Source organism: Pezoporus occidentalis, unplaced genomic scaffold (genome assembly GCF_034315485.1).
Source record: "Pezoporus occidentalis ecotype Australia unplaced genomic scaffold, CSIRO_AGI_Poc_V1 ctg374, whole genome shotgun sequence".
Classification (NCBI taxonomy): domain Eukaryota; kingdom Metazoa; phylum Chordata; class Aves; order Psittaciformes; family Psittacidae; genus Pezoporus; species Pezoporus occidentalis.
This window is the reverse complement of record NW_026915696.1, coordinates 14,567-41,273: the sequence shown is the minus strand read 5'-3', so window position 1 is coordinate 41,273 and position 26,707 is coordinate 14,567. Positions and strand designations below refer to the sequence as shown.

The following is a 26,707-nucleotide window of genomic DNA, read 5'->3' as shown; positions in this document are numbered from 1 at the left end:
AATTCTCTGATCTCACTAAAGGTTCAAATAAGTGGTTTTTCCATCTTAAAACTCTGATTCCAGTTTCAACTGCAGCCTTTTGTGTTATAGCTATAATGCAAAGGAGTGCAGAGGCCTTCCTAGAAACTAAATTAGGATGACTGCATGTGGGAACTGGAGAGGCATTAACAGAATAGAAAGCAAAAATATTCACCTTAAAATGAAATACTGTTTGCTTTGAAATTTTCTCTTGGATATGTGTCCCTTTTGCACATGGAGGTCTTTTTATTCTTATCCTGTTTTATTATTTACCAAAGATTTCTTAACCTAGCTTTTAATCAAAATAAGGTATTGCATTCTCCTACATCTTCCCTACAGTAGTTTTGACCAGGTCAGGTCCCTAGACTTGGAATATATTTGCATGGACTGGTAAATTCAGACCATTCAGTATCTGGTATGACTAAAAAGAAAGCAGTTTATCTGTAAATTACTTTAAGTTTGAAACTATCTCTGTTCATCCACATAATAATTCTAATAACATTATTCTAATAAAAGCAAAATGAAGTATCTAAATGAAGAAGTATCTAAAACAAATCTAGTTGGTTTTGTTTCTATTGTAAATGTACAGACTAAGATTTCTTTAAATTATCATGTTATTTTAGTACATCTGTTTTGGGCTCTCTTATTTGTGACCCTCAAGGAGACTTATGGATAGCACTGATACATACTAATTTGTAACACATGGACACCCAAAATACGTTTTTCAGAGTGTTGATGTCGCACAAATTTCAGACCAGCCATTTCGTTTTAACTGACTTCTCCTGGGCTGGGTTGCTCCTTGGTTTATCTGAGCAGGGAGTTAGTGGTAAGTATGGTAGAAGTCCACCTCCAGCATTTTAAACTGCCCCTTTGTGAGTGCTTCTAGTCCATTTCAGGAGGGTTAATCCATTTGAATACTGACCTGGTTAACAGAGGGCAGACTCAGCTGACTACTGGCTTTGCCCTGAACATTATTACATGCATTCTTACAGTCAAGAATAGCAGACAGGAGATTTAAGAAGCTGCCAGGAGCACTTCTGTTTGTTTCAGAGATTGTTAACCTGTTAACTGACTGTGAGAAACTTCCAGTCTATTTCAGGATGGTGGTGGACAGATGATTATAGATCTCTAATGAAAGTAATTTAACCCACCTTTTTGTCTTTGATCAGAAATAACTGCAATTAAGTTAGAGCTACTAACTGTGTAAGTTACTGTTCTTCAGCTGTTACTTCTGTCTCTGCTGGTTTTAATTTACTGGGAAATTTTCATCGTTAGTTTCCAGGACTAAGATTCTGGTCACGTGTCTCTACATTCACAAGTTACAAGGTCTCTCAGTCTTACTGCTGGAGTCTCTTCCCTGTCTTCAGCCATGGTACTTCAATAATGATTAACTTTAGTTTTAGCACATACTAGCATGATTCATAAGTAGATGTTATATTCTAGCTGAAGGCAGAATAGCTTTTGTAGTTCAGCTCCAGATACTGTGATGAATGCAGCCCAGATCTAGACTGAGTAGCGTGGCTTTATTTGAAAACAGACAAAACCCAAACCCAAAAGTAAGCCACAACCTATTTCTCTTAAATAGGCAATGAGTATGGCATCCTCATGAGCCATATCAAAGCATGAAAGGTATAATGAATAACATACCTTATGCTTTTAAAGGACGAGACTGTTTCTCATTCTTTAAAAGCGCTTTTCATTTTAACTACCACTGTTTAGAAAACAGCTGCTCTAAACCACAGCACAGATAAGAAAACTTTAAACAGGAAGAGTCCTTGCTGCTGCTGCAGATCCCTGACTTCTACCCAGAGTGAACCCGTGTGCTACACAAAAAGCAAGAACAACAGCTAGCTGATTAATCCTCCAGCAAGAGCCTGCTCTAGGAAGATCAGGTTGCAATCCTTCCTTTGTAGCTTTGCACCACACCCTTTCAATGTGAATTAGCAGGGGAGGATTTTATTCAGCATTGATTCAGGAATTCTTTCTTCAAGAACTGTTGCTAGGCGTTTGGTGAGTACTTTGTACAGACTTTGTTTTATGTGAGAGTTTTTTTTCCTTTAGCTAGCACAATGATGTACATATGTGTACACAATGGTATGTTTTCTTTAGAATGTGGTAGATGGAGGAATTAGATGTTTAGATTCATAGTCCAGCAATGAATGCTGCAAAAAGGGAGACTTTTTTCTCTGTAAATTTGAAACTGTAGAACAATTAATATACTTTCATGATTACTAATAAAACTAACCTTTTGTTGTCAGGATGTCAGACTAAGGTATTTTGAGCTCCAAGACAATTGTTTGAAAGTAAGCCATCCTAAAGATAAATATGTTAAACTTGATCAATAGCTGGAGTTTGGAAAAAAGCTTTTGTTTTATATAGCAATTTCTCCTCTACAGTAGCTCAAATGGAGGCTTGATTCAGGCAGAGTGGTCTGCCATGCTATTTTAAATCCTTCTAAGGCATTTGATAAGTAACATTTGAAGCAGTTAATATTTTGAGAAGTACAAGAACATTTTAGGATAATAAAATTAAGCTGATTTTACTATACACCAATTTCACTCACAATGTATATTGAAACTCTCAAGAAACTATAAACAATGAGGAGGGTAGTGAATGAGGCTTACAGTGGTGCCACTTTAACAAACAAACACCCCATCACCACTGCCCCAAAACCCCAGAATATTATTGGTGATTTGTTTTCATATTTTACTTGGAAGAATTGACATAAACATCATTTTTAGTAGCTGTGTAATTAAAAACAGTGATTCTAGCTTGTATTAAAAAAAAAAGTTTGCTAAAATTTAAATAACTATTTGTAGAATATCTAAATGCAATTTAAATGAGGAAAAGACATGTAATGATGGGAAGAGTTGAGTAGGGAGTACAATAATAATTTGGATGGAGAGCAGTATGTGAAAGGGGTATGTGACTCAGTGCCCTAGAAATTAGTCATCAAAGTACTTCATGGAAAATATGTAAAGATATAAACCTTACTTCCTGAACATCTTATGGCCAGATGCAAAGACAGGAAGTCCTCCAGCTGTCAGTATAGATATGAACAGCAAAGTCAGGCTGTAGGAATTGCTAGGCACATACTTAGGGAAAAATCGGAAACCTTTTCTGTTCTTTATCTTCTGCTTGTTATTTAAGTCTACTAGGAGAGAGCTTGTGATTGTTAAGGCAGCAAGTATCATTTACAGTATCCACTGTAAATGTATGTGTTTAAGCTGAATTTGAGAATTTTAAACATGTTGACTTAGTCTGAAATGCACACAGAGCAATGTGAGGAAGTAAAAATGATTAAAACACATTCTGCTCTAGCCTTTTCTCCTGTCAAGTGTGTCCCATGTGAAAGGGTTCATTAAAAAGTAGTCATGTGGGCAACTGCTCTGATGAATCCATTTCTTTGAAATTTTCCTAACTTTTATGCTGGAACACAATGCTCTAAGTGTGTTTTAAATTGACTTTCAGTAATCTTTATCTTTATCCTTGCACTGTGCATTGCGTAGTTTGTAATCTGGAGATTTAATGTATTTCAGCTGTCCAGAGTAGTTTTATGACCTTTAAAGTTCATTTAGCCTTTTTGTGCAGTGCCCACATTTACTAATATTGCTAATGAAACTCAGTTGTTACTCATGCAGATAATATTCTAAATGGAGAATAATTGTAAGTTAAAGTTTTATGACCTTCTTGACTCAGGATATATCGAACAACTAATGGCATTGAATTTATCCATAATTGCATTAGAGAGTTAATTTTGAAAGTTTAATGTTAAAATGTTGGTATCTAATTTAGGGTTTCATGTCAGACCTACAGGGCAGTGAGGGAGAGTGTACAAAAAGGAGGCAGATACTCTGTCAGAAATAAATTTTAAGAGACTGGGGGGGAGGGGGGAAGTGCTCAAAGATAGAGTGTCTAGGAAATAAAAAGAAGTTTTAAAAGAACAAACTTCCTAACAGGCTTTCAGAGAACATGTCCAGAGCCTTTAGTGAGTTTAAAATCTCACCTCTGTGTACACCAGACTCACAGTTACAGAAGGAGAGTTACTGGATTCCAGCTGTTGTTTCAAGGACTGTTTACATGTTTTTCCAAAAACCCTTCTAAGTGTATAAACAGGAGCAGATACTAGCATTCGGGTTGTTCTCAAGTAGAGGGGCACTGATATCCTTTACGCTATTCTTCTGACTGTGGATTTTGAGTTACTTTTAGGGCAGAGAACACAGATTGCTTCCACAGATATATCAGTGGGATTAGGATAATTTCTGGAAACGTGGATATTAAATCTCTTAGAAAAAAGACATCAATACCATCTCCACGTTCTGGGAATCTGCTTTAACATCTGCATTTACTTTTAAAAGGTGATTCTGGCAGTAACTCTCTTCTGCATTTTAAAATAAACTCATAGCTGCTTGAAGCGCTTTGTAACCATTATGGTCTTGTGCATTCAGTAAACTGTGGGAATGTCTGACAGAGTCAGAGCGTGTGTACAGGAACAAGAAAATATATATCAAAACCCAAAAATACAACATCAATAGATCTTAGGAGCCTCAAGAATTATATGACCCTATATCTCACAATTTTTGAGCTGTTTAAAATATGTCTAACTCCAGTACTTATTATTTGACCTACATTCTGGACAGTCATATTTTCTCTCTAACAACTAGAAGATGATGGAGTCTTCACATTGAGAGCTGGGAGGACTGTCTTAAAAAACAGGGACAAATTACCTACTTGTGTGTGTTTCTCTTATGAAACTGGTTTTTACAATAGGGACAGAGTGCCCCTGAGGACAGAATGAAACAAAGCCATATGGGAAATTGTATAGTTCCTTTCCTCTCATAGTTATTTCACAGCAAAATAGGCTTATTTTTAGTCCTTTCAATTTTCTCTCACAACTCCTTTGTTCAGTTTCCTTAATTATTTCCTGTTGCTGTAAATACAGCTGTTCATTTTCCTGCTTTAGTATTGGTGCTATCTTCCATGATGTGTGCCATTCATAACTAAGTATACCTCTGAAGTTAACTGGTTAATTTGATTTACCTTTAACTGACGAAATAAAACTAAGCATCTGAACATGTTAATTCAGGATATGATCTGGGCACAAGAAGGTTCAGCCTTCTTCCAGAAACTAGATCATTCCTTAAGAACTGATTTTAAAACAATCACATTGAAAATAGCAATTGCAGCAAGTATATTAGAAATACAAGTATTCTGTGAAGGAAATATTTAGCTGGTACAGTTTTTATGCTTCACAGAAATGTCTGCAGAAGTGTATTATGAAATGCAGAAGCTTTTTCTGTAAACATTTTCCAGTTTGGCTGAAAAGCAATCTTTTTTTCTGTATTTGTACAGTTTCTAACATAATGAGGTTCTGGATAATGTTTTATGCTTTCATCAGTCGGACAAAAGGTAGCATAGAAAGATGAGGCTGAAGTTTTCTATGCACTAAGACTCATTTGGTGAATGCTTTAGGTCCGCAAAATCATAGAACTATACAACCATAGAACAGTTTGGGTTGGAAGGGACCTTCAAAGGTCATCTAGGCCAATCCCCCTGAAATCAACAGGGTCATCTCCAACTTTAAACTGTCACTGCCACTAGAATAAGCAGTGGGAGATAAAGGGTATATGACCCTTTCTTTTCTATGCCAGCATTATTTTATGTTGGTTTTAAGTAATTGCAGGGCAATAATCTGATGCAGTCTGAATCTGGGGGCAATCCCACTGATTACTGGTAATTACAACATTTCTAACCTGTGTTATAGTCTAAAGATCATACCTGCACTGCAGTAAAAATGTCTGTGGTGTCTCCAACTAGGAAGATAGACAGGGTGCTCTGGAGTTGTTTGTCAAAGCCAGGAAACTTACATTTTGACGTTCAGTATACGTGCAAAATGTGAGCTATGTGATGATGAGTTTACAAAAGGTTAATAGGTATGGTCGAAATCAGTCACAAGAGGCATCAGTGTGGCAGGTAGTTTCCCTCTGTGTCTGCCTGTTCTATTTTCAGTAACTGATAGCTCCACTTTAGTGAAATTGAGTAGTCTGTACAATGTGAAATTACACACAGCTGGCTTGATAACAAATGTACAGCACTGAAATGACCATTAGAGAAGGTTGTGGTAAACTAATTGGCCTCTAAATACATGACTATTTGTCAGTAAGCACAGCTGAGATTAAGAGCATACACTATACCTTTCCAGTCCAAACTGGTAGAAAAAAAGACAGACTGGAAGTTTTACAATGCTAAAGTTGGGACTTCTATGCTGTGTTCCTAAACCCGTAACTAATATTGCTGCTTGGTTGGTTTTATAGTGGCTTTTGTGCTCTGAAAGTAGCTGTTATTAGGATGCTCAAGGTATTCCTGTTTGAAAATATGTTTATATGGCCTATATTTTTGCTACAAACAGGTAGTTTCTGTCCAAGTAGTACAGTTTTGAATGTGGTGGGTTTGGTGTTTTGTTTTTTAAGATTTATGAAATTATGTAAACTAGTTATTTGGTTTAGTCTACATTTAAAAATATGTTTGCAGGAGCAAACAACTATGTCCTTTCCCTGTTGAAAGCTATGTCACAGTGAAAACGGGCTGTATACATGGAGTAGAGGTTTACCTAAACGGGATATGGCATGCTAGACTAATGGATTTGCCACATCTAAATAAATAACTGGCTTCTTTCTTTCTTCGCATTTGAATCAGGCTTCTCTGAGGTAGAAACTGAAGTTTAAATCATGTTCTCAATAGGTCTTTTATGACAAGCTGATAATGTTGGATCATGTAGCATGTGTTTTATTTGGGGATTTTTTCCTTATCGGTAGTAGAAGTAGCCACAAAACCATTAGTCATTCTTGTTGTGGTTTAAGCCCAGCCTGTATGAACCCAGGGCAGTACTCCATCAAGGTATCACTAGTAGTTATATGATTTGATGTAGGTAAATCCAGTATTCCAATAAAAAGTGCATCAATTTTTAAGAATCACTCTTCATTTCAGAGTTTGTAATTCACATGAACTGCTGCATCAGGTGCTCTGCACTGCATGATCAAGTTGTTAAGAAAATTACTTGCAGGCTACTATTGCCAAGGTATACTCTCACTATCTCTCTGCCTCCCAGAATATATCCATTTCCCAGTTGTCAGGTGATGGATATCATGACTGTGAGGCCCAGACTGAGCCAGGTAAGAAGGGGAACTCGGTGGAGGAGGAAATTAGGGTCTGAAGCTGTGTCACAAGAGAAGATGATTGAAGACAGGATAGCAAAAGTACCCCTTGTCAGGTGTTAGCTGACTAGGAGAAAAAATTAAATAGGTCCAGGATCTAAGCTGGGAAACGGAAAACAGTTTTAAAGCACAAGTGAAGGGAGTTGGCAGGGAAAGTAAAAAGTCAAGAGAGGTCTACAACGACTTTCTTGTGGTGGGCTTTGTAATGTTGGTAGGGTTTTTTTGGTTTGATTTCAAAACATAACAAAGTTTTCACTTATTAGTTGTGGTTTCAAAGCAGAATTTACAACCTTAATAAATAAAGAAACAAAATGGGAGTTTAAATCTGAAACTGACACTGGGTCATACAATATTTCAGCATAAAAGCTAACAAAGACCTTTGTTTTTCTAAATCTTCACTTCCCAATTTTCATTTCCCAGTTTTCACTTGGGAATTTAAGACATTGGAATAGTGCAGCAGCAAATCAACATTTATGCTAAATGATGATACATAGGTTACCAACAAAAATTCTTTCATAACAAGGTGGAATTTTGAAGTTCTGATGAAGGAATCTGATGGACTCTCTAGCCTCAGGACTGATACAGACTATTAGGGCTTCTTCTGTAGGGCACAGGAGGGAGATAAGTTGGGGCAGGGAGAGAGATTTCAAAATCTTGTGCTTTCAATCAATCAATAATGTTTGCATGCTGTTGATCCACAGTAGGCTGCCTCCTTTTTTATTAAGTTGCTGTGACACTGCTAGGCTTTGCCCTGGCAGAAGTCAGTTTGAATGACAGAGCATCACTGACACTGAGACTTCTAAAGCTAGGGCATGTAACATCATTCTTTGTTCAGTTTACGTCAGAGCAGAGGTGATAGAATTGATGCTTATTTCATTCTTCATACTTACACCAGAGTAAGTGAGAAAACATGATTCTCTTCAGACAGCTGCAGAATAGCCAATGTAATCAAATACTTTCTAAGGGAGCTCACTGACTCTGCCAGCTGGGAGACAATGCTGCAGGTATGCCTAACTAAATCACTGTTATAGTAGTTAGATATCAGAGAGCAAATATGTTGCCTCTGAAGTATAGTGAACTGGAGAGGGTCTGATTTTGTATCAGAAGTGCTGTTATCTTGTTTAATTAGGTCTTTTTAATTTTAATCTGTGCTCAATTAAGCCTTTGAATATGCACATTCCTTCTTCTGCTGTTCATTCCTCTGTTTAGTTATATCCTTTGCCTGACCCTCCTCCCCCTCTTTGTTTTTGTGAGTGCATTTCCATTTCCTGGGCTGTCAGTGTGAATAAGTCACTTTTATGGTCAATGCAATGTCACTTTATGCTGTTTTCTAAAGTTATCTGGTTTTGGCTACTACCGGAAATACTCACTTTTCTTTTGCCTTTTCCAGTTAGCTAGTTAGAGATAAAAAACATGTTGAAGAAATGTTTGCTTCTAAACATTGTGGTAACTTTAGAAATCGGCATTAAAGAGACTGCTAAGTAATATATATATATATATATATATATATATATATATATATATATATATATAATATATAAAAAACAACAAAAATTAAAAAAAAAAAAAAACCAAACCACTATTTTGAGAGCTTTCTTGTATTTCTACGTTTAAGTGGCAGGATAAAACAGGCCCATTTATAAGGCCAGGTAATAAGGTTCTCTTCCTGGGAGCTTCCGTGCTTGTGCTCTGCCTTATGTACCTATATCACAGCTTGAGGGAAGTTAATGGCATTCACAAATTAAAGCATCTAATTAAACTAGTAAATGGTGCAATTATTACCCACTGACCTTTGATCTCCTTTGTGAAGTAACTTAGATGTTGTCTGTTATAGATATAAAAATGTCTTATTGAAAAGGTAGATAGTTTGGGAGCAGTAGAGTGCCAGCTCCTAAGGAAATGCCTTAGGAATTTATTAAATTTGCATTAATGACATTTGATCTGGAGAAAAGACAGTATTAATGCTGGACTGATTTCTGGTTGTCCTAAATTAGAACCCTTCTGGAGTAAGAGACTACATTTAATCCCAGAGATTTTCAGAATTTGGCCTAAATAATCAGACCATTTAATGTGAATTATTTAAACTCAAAACATTTCCTGTCTTTCCCATGACAGGCAGTCTTTCACAAACGCGTGCATTTTATATTTTACTGAGCCAGATGTAATAGATGAAGTATTTTGAACTGTGCTTTACGTCTAAATAAAATAACCAGAAAGTATTAAAAAAGGAAATAAAATCAGTATCTTGACAGGCTTGCAGCCTTAATGTGCTGTTACTGGGCAGCTGAACATTAAATAAGGAAACTTCTACTTTCTGGAGGGTTTTTTAATTGAAAAAGTAGGGCCAAGTTCACTTTGATCTCGGATTTCACTCTTCCCTGAGGAAATACAAGACATAATTAAACTACAGATGGCTTTAAGCATTTCAATGCTAAAACCTTCACCCCCTTTATTCCACCTCCACTGATACTTGAAACAATGTTCTGGGAATATGTGACCTTGGGGAAAGATGAAGGAGATTGTGTTTGGACAGTAAACTTTGCACTAAGACAGATATACGGTTATAAAGCCTAAATTTTTCCCCTTCAGAAATTTCCCAAGCATCAAGAATGTGTACATTTGACAATGTACCCTTTAAAGGAAATAGTAGGAGTTGAGTGGAAGAATAGAAATATTGTATCCTGGTAAGATTTGTGTTCTTTGCACAAATACACTAATTTATCCTCCTAATCATACAGTGATAATTAGGTATGATAGTTCACAATATATAAAATTCTGTTTTCAAATGAAAAAGAGAATCGTATTAAAGATTTCAGTTTCTGGCTGATTATTTCCTTTACTTTTCTTCTATTGGGAGCAAGCTTTAGGGAATACTGGATGACTGAGTAAAAATGGATTACTAAATTTTGCAGTCTAAATCTATACTTTGCAGATTCCTGGAAAGAACAAAGGCCTTAACTTGAGTGATCCAAAAGCAAATTCAAACTGAATTTTGCTGAACTAGGGAGAGTTTTTGCTGTCATGTTTGGAATAATTCAAACATAGAAAATGAGTGGCAAACATGGAATTAATCCATGGACAGCTGAGGTTGCAGATAATTTGCAAGTTCCTTTATAGAGGGTCACAACTATGCCAATGAGTACAAATTAAACTTCTAAAGAAAACCATGTGCTTAGAAAATTACCCTTTCCCATGTAATTTCAAAAACTAAAATTGAAAGTGTATTTTGCTCTCAGAGCAACCAGGCAAAATTATATTCCATTCTACATGTCTATCCAGAATAGAACAATTAGAATAGAATGATTTAAGTTTATTCTATAGTATCACAGTATCACAGTATGCTAGAGATTGGAAGGGACCTCAAAAGATCATCTAGTCCAATCCCCCTGCCAGAGCAGGAACACCTAGATAATGTTACACAGGAATGTGTCCAGGTGAGTTTTGAATGTCTCCAGGGAAGGAGACTCCACAACCTCCCTGGGCAGCCTGTTCCAGTGTTCCGTCACCCTCACTGAGAAGAAGTTTCTTCTCAAGTTTAAGTGGAACCTCTTGTGTTCCAGTTTGTACCCATTACCCCTTGTCCTATCATTGTTTGCCACTGAGTAGAGCCTGGCTCCATCCTCGTGGCACTCCCCCTTTATATATTTATATACACTAATAAGGTCACCCCTCAGTCTCCTCTTCTCTAAACTATAGAGACCCAGCTCCCTCAGTCTTTCCTCATAAGGAAGATGCTCCACTCCCTTAATCACCTTAGTTGCCCTGCGCTGGACTCTCTCCAGCAGGTCCCTGTCCTTCTTGAACTGAGGGGCCCAGAACTGGACACAATATTCCAGATGCGGTCTCACCAGGGCAGAGTAGAGGGGAAGGAGGACCTCTCTCGACCTACTAATCACCCCCCTTCTAATTACACCCCAGGATGACATTGGCCTTCTTGGCCACAAGGGCACAGTGTTGGCTCATGGTCATCCTGTCGTCCACCAGGACCCCCAGGTCCCTCTCCCCTACACTGCTCTCTAACAGGTTGTTCCCCAACCTATACTGGAACCTGGGGTTGTTCCTGCCCAGATGCAGGACTCTACACTTTCCCTTGTTATATTTCATCCAGTTATTCCCTGCCCAACTCTCCAGCCTGTCCAGGTCTCGCTGGATGGCAGCACAGCCTTCTGGCGTGTCAGCCACTCCTCCCAGCTTAGTGTCATCAGCAAACTTCCCTCATCTAAATCGTTGATGAATATATTAAATAATACTGGTCCCAGTACTGACCCTTGAGGCACTCCACTAGATACAGGCCTGCAAGTAGACTCCGCCCCATAGACTACAACTCTCTGGCTTCTCTCCTTCAGCCAGTTCACAGTCCACCTCACTACCTGATCATCTAGTCCACACTTTCTCAATTTAGCTGTGAGGATGCTGTGGGAGACTGTGTCAAATGCTTTGCTGAAGTCAAGGTAGACCACATGCATGGCTCTGCCATCATCCATCCACCGTAGAATTCCAGTTCAATAAATAGAATAGAATAAAATAGAAGAAGAGAATATAATTCTTTAATTCTATTCTATAATTCTAACTATTCTATGATTCTAAAATGTGAAGGTTATCACTATCTAAGTATCAAGTCTGAAAAGCTGATGGTATTTCTGCTTTTATTCAGCCTAGATGATGTCAAACTGTCGTAACCTTTATTTACATTATACTGTTAAATACTTGTGCAGTTGTTTGAAAGCTTTTACTTAATATTTCTGCCCATACAATTTTTCTTAGTTGTAGATTTATTTTGATTATAGTTAGTGTCAAACATACATCATGACTTGGATGTCTCTCAAATCCTACAGGCAATCTTACACAACTTCGTGTTGCCTTGTGCAGTTATTTTCTTCCTTTTTTTAAAGCATGATTAGACGTTTTATCAGGTTTGAATAAAAAGATTGCTGTAACTATTTCTCTAACTTTTGGATAAAAAAATAAAATTCTTCCAAGGCCACAAAGCTCTTCATGAAAGAAAATCTTTCTGGTATTAGGCCAAATGCATTGTAAGAGGTAGTCTGTTTCTGGAAACCATAGAATGAACTACAGAATCATAGAATCATAGAATAGTTAGGGTTGGAAAGGACCTTAAGATCATCTAGTTCCAACCCCCCTGCCACTGGCAGGGACACCTCGCACTAAACCATGTCACCCAAGGCTCTGTCCAACCCAGCCTTGAACACCACCAGGTATGGAGCATTCACAACAAGCACTTCAAGGTCCCTCTGGATGGCACTCCTTTCCTCCAGCATGTCAACTGAACCGCACAGCTTGGTGACATCAGCAGACTTGCTGAGGGTGCACTGAATCCCAGTGTTCATATCGCTGACGAATGTTGAACAAGACTGGTCCCAACACTGATCTCTGAGGGACACCACTCATTACTGTGTTCCGACTGGACACTGAGCTATTGAGCACAACTCTTTGCATGCAGGCATTCAGGCAGTTCTATGAAAGCTAAGAAGAAACAGTGTTACCTCTATGCACTTTGTATGTAGTCAATGGAATTCCATTTAAAGATGTTCTCTTGGTTTATTTGGGGTTTGTGTTACAGTCTTACATGGTATTATTTTGATATGTAAAAAAAATATTGCTTATCATGTATGTGATTTATTTCTAGTGTCTGAAGTCTAAGGCACTATTTTTGCCAGATAGTGTCTCCAGGTAGTGTCTAAAGATATGCTTTGGTGGATATTTTGGCATTAAACTTCATCCACTTTTACAGAGCCTGATCAAATTCAGGGCAAAGTTCCTGAAGCTGGCCATTGCCTTTGGTCTATAATAGCCACTTTGCTTTCAGTTTAAGTTATAGTATGTACTGTACCCAGAAAAAGATGGAGAGGGAATATGTGTTCTTTGACTGGAAAACACAGAAGTACTCAGTGGATAGCAATAATATATATACATATATATAAACACATATATATATTATGCTATATATATTTTATATATATATATATATAAATAAAATTTCAGAAATACTCTTCCTTTCCTTTATGTTGTAATATTTAGAAAAGTCGGGGTGAAATAACACTGGGACAACAGCTGGGAGGAGGATGGCATTAGAAAATGGAAATATTATCACATGTAAACAAGATACTTCCAAACGGGGAAAAAAAGGAAAGGCAAATGAGAGCAGATGGAGTACACAAGTAAATGTAGACAGTAGTATTAATGAATATACTTAAGTCTGGCATGTTAGAGTGAAATAACAATTCCATAGCCCAGTGCTGTGTTTTTTGCCCATTATAGCAATGCTGCAGGGATATCCTGCAGTCAGCTAAGTAGCCCACAGTTAATTCCTCCAGTAAAGAGATTGGGTGTAGATTATTTATGGATTATTCAGTCTGAATGGAGCAAATGGATCAATAGAAATTTGTTGTGGGGGAAAGGGGAAAAATAATACCTTATTAAGTTTTAATATGTAAAATAATATAGGAATGAAAACTGGTGTTCTAGTTAGAAACATGAATAAAGACACTGTTTGTGTTTCTTTGAAAAATACCTAGAAATGAACAATTGTAGCTCTTGCACATTTTCTCAGCATAACATCATTTCAGAATTCACAACAAGGTCATTTCTATTCCAAGAGCAGTAATTGCCTCTGTAGTAGAAGCAACAATTTCTGAATTTGTTCACAGAAATAAAATACAGACTTTGAGGAAAGTTTGTTTAAAAATCATGATTAATAGCACAAAATGAGATCTAAATTATTTTGGTAAACTTTATGGGATAAAGGATTTTATTTGTAAATTAAGCTTAAACATTGAGCTTAGAAGGAATGAAAGATAAATGCATTCTTTTGTTTATTTTGGCATGAACGTGTTATGATTAAAAAGTTAACACTGTAATATTTTCCAGTTCAAATAGAAATTTGTTAGATCGCAAAATTCTGTTCCATTACCCCCCCACACACACAACGCACACACACACACAAAAGAATGAAGACATCTGTCAATGCTTTTTCACTAAACTACATACTGAAGCCTTCTAAAGTTGAAAAAATCATCCAAATAATTAGTGCTATTTATGGTTTGGTCTGCAATTTAAACAAGACTTACTTTTTAAGACAGTTTAGTATTTCTACTTAGGAAAATGCTGAATATGCAGGAGGAAAAAATTGACACGTTGTCAAGAGAGAAATGAAAATTCTGGCTCTGATTTGGTGTTGAAGATATAACTGCACCTTCTAGCTCTGGCACAATTCAGGGTGGCTGTGGCAAACTGGTTAATCTCTCTTTGCATGAATTTCACCTTCTGAGACATCATTGCTTACTAGTGTTTTCTTAGATACGATAGCTGTGGTTTACTTCTGACTTCACAGACAAAGATGTATCATTAAGAGAAAAGTTTAATCTGTTAAATTATTTAATCTGTTAATGTCACTTGCCCCTTCATCATCCTCTCTTTAGCCTTCCTGATATAGCTCCGTATCGCAAGCACACAATGACAGGTCATCTCATTTGCTTCTATAGCCCCTCCTGCCCCCACTGTTTTAGGTGCTGCAGACAATCTATCTTCAAAGGTGTGCAAAGGAAAACACTAAAGACAAAATGGTGTCTGAAGGCTAGGAACTTCCTAGTCCTTAGATCCTTAATTTCTATTAAATCAATATTAATTGGCTTAGCCAAATTTTAGATTCCAGAGATCCTTCAGGAACTTTTAGTCAGTTGGAAAATACGTATTTCTAACACAGTTAAGCACAAGTTTTTTAGAGGTGCTCACATATGTGCATACGTTACCTCCTCTTTGTCAACTTGAACACAACAGCTGCCATGGAATAAAAGTGGTTTCTTTGTGTGAATGACTATGGTTATACTGTTCTTATGAGAGAAAAAAAATGGCTCTACACTAGAGTAAGGTATTCAATATTAAAGAGATCTTCAAGGTACTAAATACTTCTCATGGTACTGAAGCCCATGTTGCAAAATTTCACCAGCTCCTGTGAAATGCAGCTTACACAGAAGTCTGGGAACTTGGTAGCTATCAACTGATGAAATACCTGTTAAAAATAGAATCTTGCTTTGTGGCAATGAATCTAGGGTCTGCAGACAGAGTAAAACTTATTTGGAAAGATTGTACATGCCAGTCAACTATAAATCGTGTGAAACTGGTCAGGACATTAAAAGTATTAAGTGTTACATTTTGTATCATTATGTATTCTGGGAGGTGATTTCAATTGTGGCTTGAAATAAAAGTAATATCAATGTCTTTAATACTGGCAATAGGATAGGAGGCTTGCAATCAGCTCAGCACAACTATAAATCTTGTCTTGGTTTTCATTATGTTTACAATATACTTATAATAACATAGCTCACATGATTTCTATAGTTCCAAGTTCGTATATCTACCCATAGCCATAGTGCATATGGCTATGCACTACCCTGCTAGTGACTTGTACAGAGCACTCAAGGAGTTGACTGAAGTGTGTGTTGTCATTTACGTGTTCTACAGGAAAGATGAAAGGAAGAAAGAAGGGCTGTTCCTTGCCTTTAACCTTTATCTTGCTGTTCATCTGTACCACTGGGCATGCAACTACTGACTTAGATGACAGAGAAGATGACGATGTCCTGGGTAAGATGTTACAAAAACATCACGTTTTCTCAAACAACAAAACCCCACTATGTTAAAATGCACTGTAGATGTAATTCTGTACTTGACAATAGGTCTGGGAAATGTTTGAAATTGGAACTAGGCTAACAATGCACTGATTTCTAAGAGGGAGATTCTCAGAATTTTGCATTATGCTCTAGAAAATCGTCTTCTATACTGGCTTCTGTTTCCCATGCTTTTTGGAGCTTCAAATCCTATCAAACATTGTGCTAGATATCAAAATTATTCTCTTACAGCTCTACTTTAGGACCCATGGAAAAGTTCAATGTTTAGGGAATGATTAAGATCATACAGTTAGTGAATTCAGGTTTTATCTCCCCACACCACACAAATGGAGCAAAAATGGGATGAATAACATTGCAGATCAATGTTACTCTGTCCTGTGTACAACTCTCTCGAGTCACAGTTAATTTGCAAAGCTTGGCCTAAAGATGCTGTAATTACTACTCTGGCCTTTTTTTCTGTGATTTGAAGAAGCTCTTTGTGATTTGAAGAAGCTCTCCAAGTGATTTGCTGTTGCTGGATAAATGAAAACTCACCAGTTAAGAGATTTTGTTAAGAAAAATAATGTCAGAAGTGGGACTGTTAGAACTTAGAAGGTTCTCTGATTCTTTCCATTTGTAAGATCATTCTTTTCTTTCACTTCGCTGAAATTAAGTAGGGTGGATCAAACTTCTCTACTAGATATCATTGTGAAAGATATATCAATTTACTCCCAAGCAATTTTGAGAAAGCAAAAAGACTTTTGGGGCCATACCAAAATGTTCTTCTTTCCTTTGAGAAAATGATTTAAAACTGATCTCTTTCTTAAGCTGCAAAGAACTGTGCAGTGGATACTGCTCCCATTTGACAGGTTTGATTTTGAAGCCTAACTGGGAATGCAGCTAAGGGGAGCCCTTTTTTGTGTGTTGTCACTATACTTAATATTTCCATGTCTTTTTCAATTTCCATCCAGGTTTTTTCTCATTATCAGACTTTTGCAGCAGTGTTCCTTGAAACAAAAATATTAATTAAATTATGCACAATCAAGGCTATACTACAAATGAAGGTAGTGCTCTAGAACTGTGTCACAATTAGTCTCTATAGTTTAAGATATGCGCTGTTCTGCATTAAGCATATGCTTAGCATGTTGCAGAGTCAAGATTGTTTCATACAGAATAAGTCTATTTCTCTTTAACCCTGAACTACATACACTCCCTTCTTGTTTGAGGGCAAAATCACACGTAACTTTGTCCTGCAATTCAGCTTTATAAAAATCCTTATCTTAAGTTTTCAGATCACAAAGACCAAATTGTCTTGCTTGCTAAAATAACACACTTCATCATCAGAACAAGAAATCTGCTGGATTAATTGTTTTTCTTCTTTTTACTTTCTTTATGAAAGACAGTAAGAAAATAATCTCAAAGAAATTAAATATTTTTGTTGGTTTTTTTTGGGGGGGGGAATTATTTTATCACTGTTTATTTTACAACCAGTTACTCAAGATAACTCAAGATGCCAATAATTGATTTAGTATGAGGAACAGTTCTGAACTTTTGAGTTTGTATTCAAAAGTAAAAAACAAACAAATGTGATGCTTAGAAATTAAACTAGGACCCTATTTTTGCAACTACTGATGACTCTGTAGTAGTGTTTAAAAAAAAAAAACTTTTCAGTACTCTCTATAAAATGATTAGGTTGTTGCTAATTAAAATTCTATTTGTGGTTTCTTAAGAGTGAAATTCTGGTCTGAATGTAACTGTAGCAATTTTGTATGCTGCAATTTCACTGATAGCATTTATTTTCTGAGTTAGATGGTTATGAGAAATTGACATATTTTACCCTCTAATTCAATAAATTTCAGGTATTAAAGGATAAAGTAAGTAGTGTGCACCATTATTATAGTAATGTCATACTTTTTGATCACATTGGATACCACTGCTTTGTGAATATGATGGGATTTTTTGTCTATTAGTATTTAAATTACAGTAATAATTAAGGTTGCAAGTCAAGTACAATGGGATACAAAAGGATTTTCAATTTGCTAACTTCTGGCAAAACATGTCATTTTTCCACCAATAAATAAGGGTAATAGCAAAAATAAAAGGTATAAAACTAACTAGTGTATGTATGTTGGTCAGTAATACCTTATGTGGTTGGGAGTGCTTTACTTGGTGTTCCAAAGCCTGAAGAAAATGACTCACAAGTTGAATGTGCATTTTATTCGTATGTGAAATTTTATCAAGAATAAATGTGACTGCTTAAAGAAGGGGTAGGAAACACATGGGTAGGAAGAGCACTGAACTGTGTGCCGGTGGAAAGCTGTCAAACTGATAAAGACGGGGAGAGAAGAAAGGGGTATTCCTTAGTGGCAAGGTGTTTAGTATTGATATCACTTATCAAAGAGAAACATTTATAATTGAGTTGCAAATTCTACCATGTGAATGACAATAAATGTGAGAATGGCTGTGCTATGTAGGAACAGTCTTGGCCAGTATCCTGTTGCTGGCATTTGCCAAAAGAAGACTGAAAGAATGGAGGAAGAAGGCAGTGACATAAAATCTAAGTTCATGCTCATTGTGAGCCATTTCAACAGCATTACTTTGCTCTTACCACAAACTATGGAGTGGAAAGATGATAGTTAAAACAGAGCTTTAGTGCTGTTAGTGTCTTCTGTTATAAAAACCTATGTAACTGGTGTAATGAAGCTATTATATTAAAAAATCAAGGAGGAGGGGGAGAAGGAGAGGAGGTTTTGCTTTGCTTTATTTTGGTTTTAGTATGGCAAGTAATAACTTTCATGTGACAGTGAGCATCAGCTGTAACCATTAGTTAACGTATTTCTAATAAAACAGACTCAATTTTCTTGGTCTAGGGTAGTACACTGCTATATTTATATGGATTTTCCAAGTTTCTCTGGACCAGATACCTAAATCAGATGAGTAATAAATATCCAACAGTGCTAGGTTCATTGTGGAGGGCTAAATTAATTTTCTTTTTAAAATAACAAATGCAAGATGCTATACTTAAGAAGGAGAACATGTTGAACTTCATAAGGTTCTTCTTAGCCCACTTGTCCAGCCTATCCAGGTCTTCCTGCATGGTGGTTCTTCCATTTGAAGTGTCTACTTCTCTACTCAATTTGGTACCATTGGCAAACCTCTTGGTTAGGTTACACTTGATCTCATCTTCCAGATTACTTACAAAAACACTGAACAGTGTTGGGCCCAATATCAAACCCTGGGGGACCACACTTTTGACAGATCTCCAGTTAGAAAAGGAGCTATTCACCACCACCTTTGGGGTGTGGCCAGTCAGGCAGTTCCCCACCCACTGCACTGATCACTTGTCTACGCTGTAAGACACCCGTTTTTCCAGGAGGAGGTTGAGGGAAACTATGTTCAAAGACTTGGGGAGATCCAGGTAGATCAAAATAAATTGGCTATATATATGGTATTAGTCTGTCTGTACACTGAAGGAAGTACAAAAAGGTTTAATATGTAAGAAGGAATATTTAGGCTGTATATTACAAAACAGGACTATCTTGCAAGAAGGGTAGTAGACAGGGAACTGACTGCTTCAGGTGGCTGGAAAGTTTACTTCACTGGATTTATTTATTTATTTGTAAAGAACAATTTGGACAGCTGTCAGGAAAGGTCTCAAGGTATTTATTCCATAGAAATATGCCAAAAGTCAAATCTAAAATTCCTTAAACTTCCTTAAAATTCCTTCCAGTTTTAGCTTCCCATGTTCCTACTGGAGAATATTTAGTGACCTTCCTGACAGACATTTTCCCTAAATGTCATATCCTGTGCTCTTCACACAGGACCTAAAATGTAGTAGTAATAATTTGTTTCACTGTTCAAGAGCAAAGAAGGAGTCCTTATACTGAGAATTAGTTTTCTTGAGGTATATTTCATATGAAAAATTAGTACAAGCAGATTTTGATTTTTTTTTTTTTTTTATCATCTCCATGAGTTAAGTTTTCCCAGGTGTAAAATAATGGGGAAGAATTCTTTCACTGTTCCCAGACACAAGAATGATTCAGTTCCCATGAATCCCTTTGAGACTTCTTTCTTCAGAGTCACTTGGTTATTGTTTGAATTGGAGGGTTTGGCACATGGGGGTTATAAAGGGTACGGATTTTAGTCAACACACATTAACTTGATAGCACTCCTAAGAAAATAAACATCTGATAGCCAAAAAGTATGACACGGCGTTGTGGTTTAAGCCCAGATGGTAACTCAGAACCACACAGCTCACTCCCCTCCTTCCTCCTGCCCTGCTCCTGGAGGGATGGGGATGAGAATCGAAAGAATGTGAATCCCACGGATCGAGATAAGAGCAGTCCAGTAACTAAGGTATACAAAACAACTACTGCTACCACCAATAATAATGATAATGATAAGGAAAATAACAAGGGGACAGATTATAAAACTAACAGGGGAAAAAAATAAACACAAGTGATGTAAAATACCACCACAAAAATGCTCACCACCTGCAGACCAATACGCAGCCCCACACAAGCAGCGATCTGGCCTTCTGGGTAATTTCCCCCAGTTTATATACTGGGCATGAAGTGCTGTGATATGGAATACCCCTTTGGTTACTTTGGGTCAGGTGCTCTCTCTGCTTCCTCCTGGCTTCCCGTGTCCCTGCTCACTGGCAGAGCATGAGACTGAAAAGTCCTTGACCAGAGTAGGCATTACTTAGCAACAACTAAAACATCAGTGTGTTACCAGTACAGTTCTCAGACTGAAGTTGAAAACAGCCCTGCACCAGCTACTAAGAAGCTAAAAATGACTGCTACAGCTGAACCCAGGACACACAGTATTTATGTATGCAGCAGATGTCAGTATATCTGACTGACAGTGTCATTGTGACTGCAGAGGAAAGGCCTCAGGAGGTAAGCAAAACAAGGATTTTGTTATGTGGGTTTGATGTGAAATAGGTTAGGAGTTGAGACCAGAAAGTTCCTAAGATAAACTGTACTAAGCCATTTGTTCATCATCTTTGTAGTTTTGCAACTATGCTTGCACACTCTTTCTTTTTTGATAGTCCACAACGGTGTTGTGGCATAATGTAGAAAGCAAAATGAGCTGACATAACCTTATGTCTGAAATTCCAGTAGTTAGGAAACCTAGTAAGTTTTCACAACCTCCTCCTTGACTGAACTGAGGTCACTAACACAGGTCATGCGGATTTCATTTCTTGTATTTCAAGGAAAATAATGTGTTTATAAACCAGTTGCCATCCCTCACCCCAACCATATTTCAGTTGGATCAGCTTCTGTAGAGCCCTGAATGTGATTTTTACCATTTCAGGAGTTGTTCCACAAACTTTGATGTTATGAAGCCATTTTTTTCCCTGCTACTGAATGGGGGAATTCCAAAGTTTCATTTTGCAGTGCAGTATCATCTCAATTTTCAATGTTGAGCCTTTTAAGTCCCTTCCAAAGGATTCCCAGACCTGGTGGAGAACTTTAAACCTTTGAGGACCAATTTGGAATCTCTTGTGACTTCTAAATCCTAATTCTTTGTGGACTCAGGAAGATTCAGATAAGGAAGCTGGCAAGAAATGAAAGTCAGAAATGCAAGCAGAGTTCTATAGGAAGTTTACTGAATCTAATGACTCTTAAAAATGTTTCTTTTAACTCATTTGCATTTCCTGTTCAATAATAGGAATAATTCAATAAAAGTCTTCAATAATATTTTCAAATTCCTGACTTCAAATTCTGGAAATAAAATTTCACTAGTGAGGAAACAGTCACAAACTATTTTAGGGACTGAATATTTAATAAGAGTTTTGAAAATAGTAATTGTAATCTGTATTTTAACACCAAATTGTCCTTTTTTTGGAAAATATAATAGTGTGCTACAATTTTTGTGTGGATGACAATTGTGTAATAAAGGTTGTTAATTTTTTTAGTATTTGAATGCTGAAATTTTAGTGCTGAAAATTGTTTCTTTCCTATAGGTTTAATGAGTTACAAGTGACTCAAATGGAATAAAATTAGTAAACGTCTACTGACCTCAGTATTTATGAGTATTTATCTCAGCTGTGCATTTCACTTAAAGGTTATAAAATAAGCTAAACTTTATATGTTAAAACCAGATATCCACTGTGGAGGTAGATAGTAGTTATACCAATTTCGTTTTTACCATGTCATAAAGTCTGATATTTATGGATTCTTTAAATTAAAACTGGAAACTTTATCTAGTTAGTAGTACAAAGCTGTGCAATGGTCATGTAAATTCTTGTCCTCTGTGGTTTGTTTTTTTTGTTTTTTTTTTCTTTTCCCCTCCTGTTTCCTGGACTGCTGCAAAGAGCACTGATAGATACATTTGCATATACGTGTTAAGAGACATTAATGTTCTCACTAGCTGTGGGAAAATGAATGAAAATTTTAGGCCTGTTTTTTTTTTTTTCGCTGCTGTTACAAGCACACAAGCTTCATAAAGCTTTCAAAGTCCTCTAGGGTAAAATAGTTCCTAGGAAAAGCAAAGCAGGAAAAGATATTAAACCATATATTGATAAGGGAACAGTATCACAAACTGGATCGTCAGTCAGAATTTCCTTATTAGACATTAACAGTGTAAGACTTCAATAGTGTTTTTCATTATATATATGACATTTTGTTACAAAACATTCCCTTTGAAAACATTGAAAGGCATAGAAATAGCATAGTTTGAAAACATACGGTTTCTTTTCACCTTAACTTTCTAGTTGTGTACTTCTTAACTCCCGAAAGCTCTAATGCAAGAACAGTGAGACCAAAGAAAAAAAGACAGGATGATGACATTTCTATTGTATTGAATGGCTTTATGTGCCAATAAAGTGTAATCTGATGGGGGAATGGTGCCCTCTTCAGGGCTGTCTTGCCGAGTTCATCCCACACTGCTATGAGAAGTCTGTATAAGCTATGTTCACTATTAAGACATGCATTGAAGAGAGCACACTCTTTCTGCCTTTTTTATGTAGCTGTTGTGTCTTTAGGAGCTACTAGGATTTTCTCAATGTATTTCTTGTTCAGAATTGCTTACTAGCTCCATAGCTGTTTAGATATTAGAATCATAGAACAGTTAGGGTTGGAAAGGAACTTAATATCATCTAATTCCAGCCCCCCTGCCATGGGCAAGAACACCTCACACTAAACCATGTCACTCAAGGCTCTGTCCAACCTGGCCTTGAACACTGCCAGGAATGGAGCATTCACAGCTTCCCTGGGCAACTTATTCCAGTGCCTCACCACTCTCACGGTAAAGAACTTCTTCCTTATATCTAACCTAAACTTCCCCTGTTTAAGTTTGAACCCATTACCCTTTGTCCTATCACTATAGTTCCTAATGAAGAATCCCTCCCCATCATCCTTGTAGACCCCCTTCAGATACTGGAAAGCTGCTATGGGGTCGCCATGCAGCCTTCTCTTCTTCAGGCTGAACAGCCCCAAATTTCTCAGCCTGTCTTCATATGGGAGGTGGATGGGAGGGAGATGTTTATGATGAGAAGTTAAAGTTTATAATATGAGCTGTTTCGGTTGAAACTTGAACTCACACACTCACTTTGATCAAATGGAATTTGTGTCCCTGTACAGATGACGATTTTCTTTCTACATTTATGTTTAGAGTGGTCAGAGCTTTACGGCCAGATGTTATGTAGTGCCTTTCTAGCAGAAGATGCAAGCACCCTTATTTTGAAGTCATGCTGTGCAGTGAAGCAAGCTAACTTAATAACAGCTGTTCTACCTCTCTTCTGTATTACAGGTGCTGCTTTGCCACCACTGAAACTAGGGCATTCAGTCTGTGCCATGAAAGCAGATGAAGGTCCATGCAAAGCAATCCATATGCGCTATTACTTCAATATTCAAAGCCATGAGTGTGAAATATTTGAATATGGTGGATGCCATGGCAATGAAAACAACTTTCTAACACTGGAAGAATGTCAGAAGAAGTGTGTGGTAACAGGCCAGTACACATTATCTTATATTTGTTCTTTATTTGCATGTTATTTCTCATCCACAAGCCATCTGAATTTTGGAAGTAGAGGCCCTCTTCAGTTCCTATTAATACAGTAATGTGATGCCTTTAATTTTGTTCCCAAGTACTATACTTGGTTTTAGTTATCTGAATTACTTTACACTGTGCAAGCAAATATTCAGGATTTGGAAAAGATAAGTGTGACTTCTTTTAGTGGACCTTCTAGAGAGACCAGTGAAAGAAAGCTTATTTTCTAGCTACAGCCCTTGTTTTGAATGAGTTCTTAAATTAAAATTTATTCTAAGTCTGGGCTAAGCTGGTGGGCAGCACAGATGTCCTTTATTGCTTTCAGAGTACCTAAAATAACTTTAATCCCAGGTTTCTCCTTTACTTGAGGAACTGATAGAAGCTGTCCAAAATCTTGGGCATCTGCTATGACTCAACATAATTAGAACTACAGTAGTAAACAATTTTCACTAAAAAGTGTCAGTTATAGCTGTTTGTCATAAAAAATCTGTTTTGTTGAAAGAAGAAAATGAGATCCAAAATATGATACCCAGCAGAATATGAAGGAAGTGATTCTTGAATGTTGTCTTTTCTATAAAAAATGATCCTTGTAACTAGGGCTTTTAGCCTCATGAAAGTAACCAACTCCTGTTCCTTACAGGAATGCATGAAAGTCATAGGATTCTTACAATTGAATGTTAATGGCAGTGGATCTAGAACTTTGACAAGTTCATGTTTTTAGAGTCCAAAGGAACTTTATTGAGAGTTTCCTCTGGATACCTACCTAATATGGATCTTGCTTTCATGGGAATTAGGTAGAATGTGTCTGGCTGTCTAAACAGGAACCGATAGTGAGAGAAGTACTGAGGGGGAGCAATAGGAATAGAAAATACCAGAAGATCTCCTCAAGGGTGTATGATAACCCTAATATAGTATACCAAACATGTAGGGTTTGTTGTTGGTTTGTTGGGTTGTTGTTTTTTTTTTTTTTTCCCAAGTGAATTCATGCATTAGATGTTCATTTATTTAGACTTTGAGGTAAGAGGAAAGGTTTTTTTAAGTGTGTCCTGTGTTTAGCTGTAACAGTTGTTTTTCTCCCTCTTAGTAGCTGGTGCAGGGCTGTTTTAAAATTCAGTCTGAGAACTGTACTGATAACACACTGATGTTTTAGTTGTTGCTAAGTAATGCTTACTCTGATCAAGGACTTTTCAGTCTCATGCTCTGCCAGTGAGGAGGGGCACAGAACCAAGGAGGAAGCAGAGAAAGAACACCTGACCCAAAGTAACTAAAGGGGTATTCCGTATCACAACACTTCATGCCCAGTATATAAACTGGGGGAAGTTACCCAGAAGGCCAGATTGCTGCTTGTGTGGGGCTGCGTATTGGTCTGCAGGTGGTGAGCATTTTTGTGGTGGTATTTTACATCACTTGTGTTTATTTTTTTCCCCTGTTAGTTTTATATTCTGTCCCCTTGTTATTTTCCTTATCATTATTGGTGGTAGAAATAGTGGTTTTGTGTTACACCTTAGTTACTGGACTGTTCTTATCTCAACCCGTGGGATTCACATTCTTTCGATTCTCCCTCCCATCCCTCCGGGAACAGGAAGGGGAAGAAGAGCAGGAGAGAGCAAGCGGCTCCGAGATTGTGAGCTGCCAGCTGTACTTAAACTATGACACTGTGTTGCCACCTGAAGGGCTGTGTCTGCCATAGCTAAGATTGGTGTTTGGCTCCCCCCCCCCCCCCCCCCCCCCCCCCAGCCCTGAAAGATACCACCCCCCTTCCTTTATGCCCCTTTCCTTCTTAGTTAGCTTTAAATTGCTTCCAGTTATTTTACATTAATTAATTAATGTATTATGTCCCTATGATCAGGGACTGTAGTGACAGGACGAGGGGTAACAGGTTTAAACTTAAACAGGGGAAGTTCAGCTTAGATAGAAGGAAGAAGTTCTTTATTGTGAGGGTGGTGAGGCACTGGAACAGGTTGCCCAAAGAAATGGTAAATGCTCCATCCCTGGCAGTATTCAAGGCCAGGTTGGATGGAGCCTTGGGTGACACTATCTAGGGTGAGGTGTCCCTGCCCATGGGAGGGGGTTGGAACTAGATGATCTTAAGGTCCTTTCCAGCCCAAACCATTCTATGATTCATTCTCACTAGAAGGTACTTCTCAGTCACATATGCCTTGCCAAGCAGCAGAATACGTCATTGGGTGTTACTGAGATCAAGACAGTGATGCTGGGCAATTCTGCAGTTCAGTTTACAGGTTATTCCGTGGATGGCCAACACAATCAAATTTAAATTGTTACTCTCTCCTGCCTATTAAACATGTGCCCTGATAACACATTACTGCTATGCACATCTTGGTAGGTGTTAATTCGTTTGCCCTGTTTTTATAACTTGTGCTAGCCCTGGGCCTTTCCAGAAAACTGAAAAACTGCTGGTTCTGTAGCACTGAGTTGGTATCCAGGATATAAATTTATAACTTCTAGGATCAGCAGAGGTCACTTGCAAGCACAGCAAGTTTATGTATGTTACAAAAAATGCTTCCAGAAATTTCAAATTAGAAAATTGTTTTCAGAAGTTGCTTTTGGGGGTTTCTGATCCAAACAGACTATATATACATATAATACAAGATGATTTATAGCATCATGCTTTGTCTGTATTAAATGTATGTCTCTGCTACCCACCTCTGTCCCTTCCAGAATTCACATCTATGTAGTATTTAGATCAGGTCTTAAATATGTTACATTGTCTGTTTCATAACACATTTGTATTTTGTGAAAAAAAAATACTATGAATTGTGTCACTAGATTGTTTCTAGACATCAAAGTAAGTATCTGTCTCCCATCCCAGCGTGAAAATAATGATCGGGACTA

The 26,707-nt window shown here is 37.3% G+C and overlaps 1 protein-coding gene across 1 annotated transcript in view; it reads left to right on the top strand.

Moving 5' to 3' along the window:
* The first annotated feature begins 1,765 nt into the window (after positions 1 to 1,765).
* The window catches only part of LOC134170453 (tissue factor pathway inhibitor-like), a 36,843-nt gene continuing 11,901 nt past the window's right edge, over positions 1,766 to 26,707 (top strand). The window contains exons 1-3 of the mRNA XM_062631809.1: positions 1,766 to 2,028; positions 15,714 to 15,833; positions 23,615 to 23,815. Of these exons, the coding sequence (XP_062487793.1) occupies positions 15,719 to 15,833; positions 23,615 to 23,815 (316 nt within the window). The 5' untranslated portion in view covers positions 1,766 to 2,028; positions 15,714 to 15,718. The remainder of the gene's footprint in view (positions 2,029 to 15,713; positions 15,834 to 23,614; positions 23,816 to 26,707) is intronic.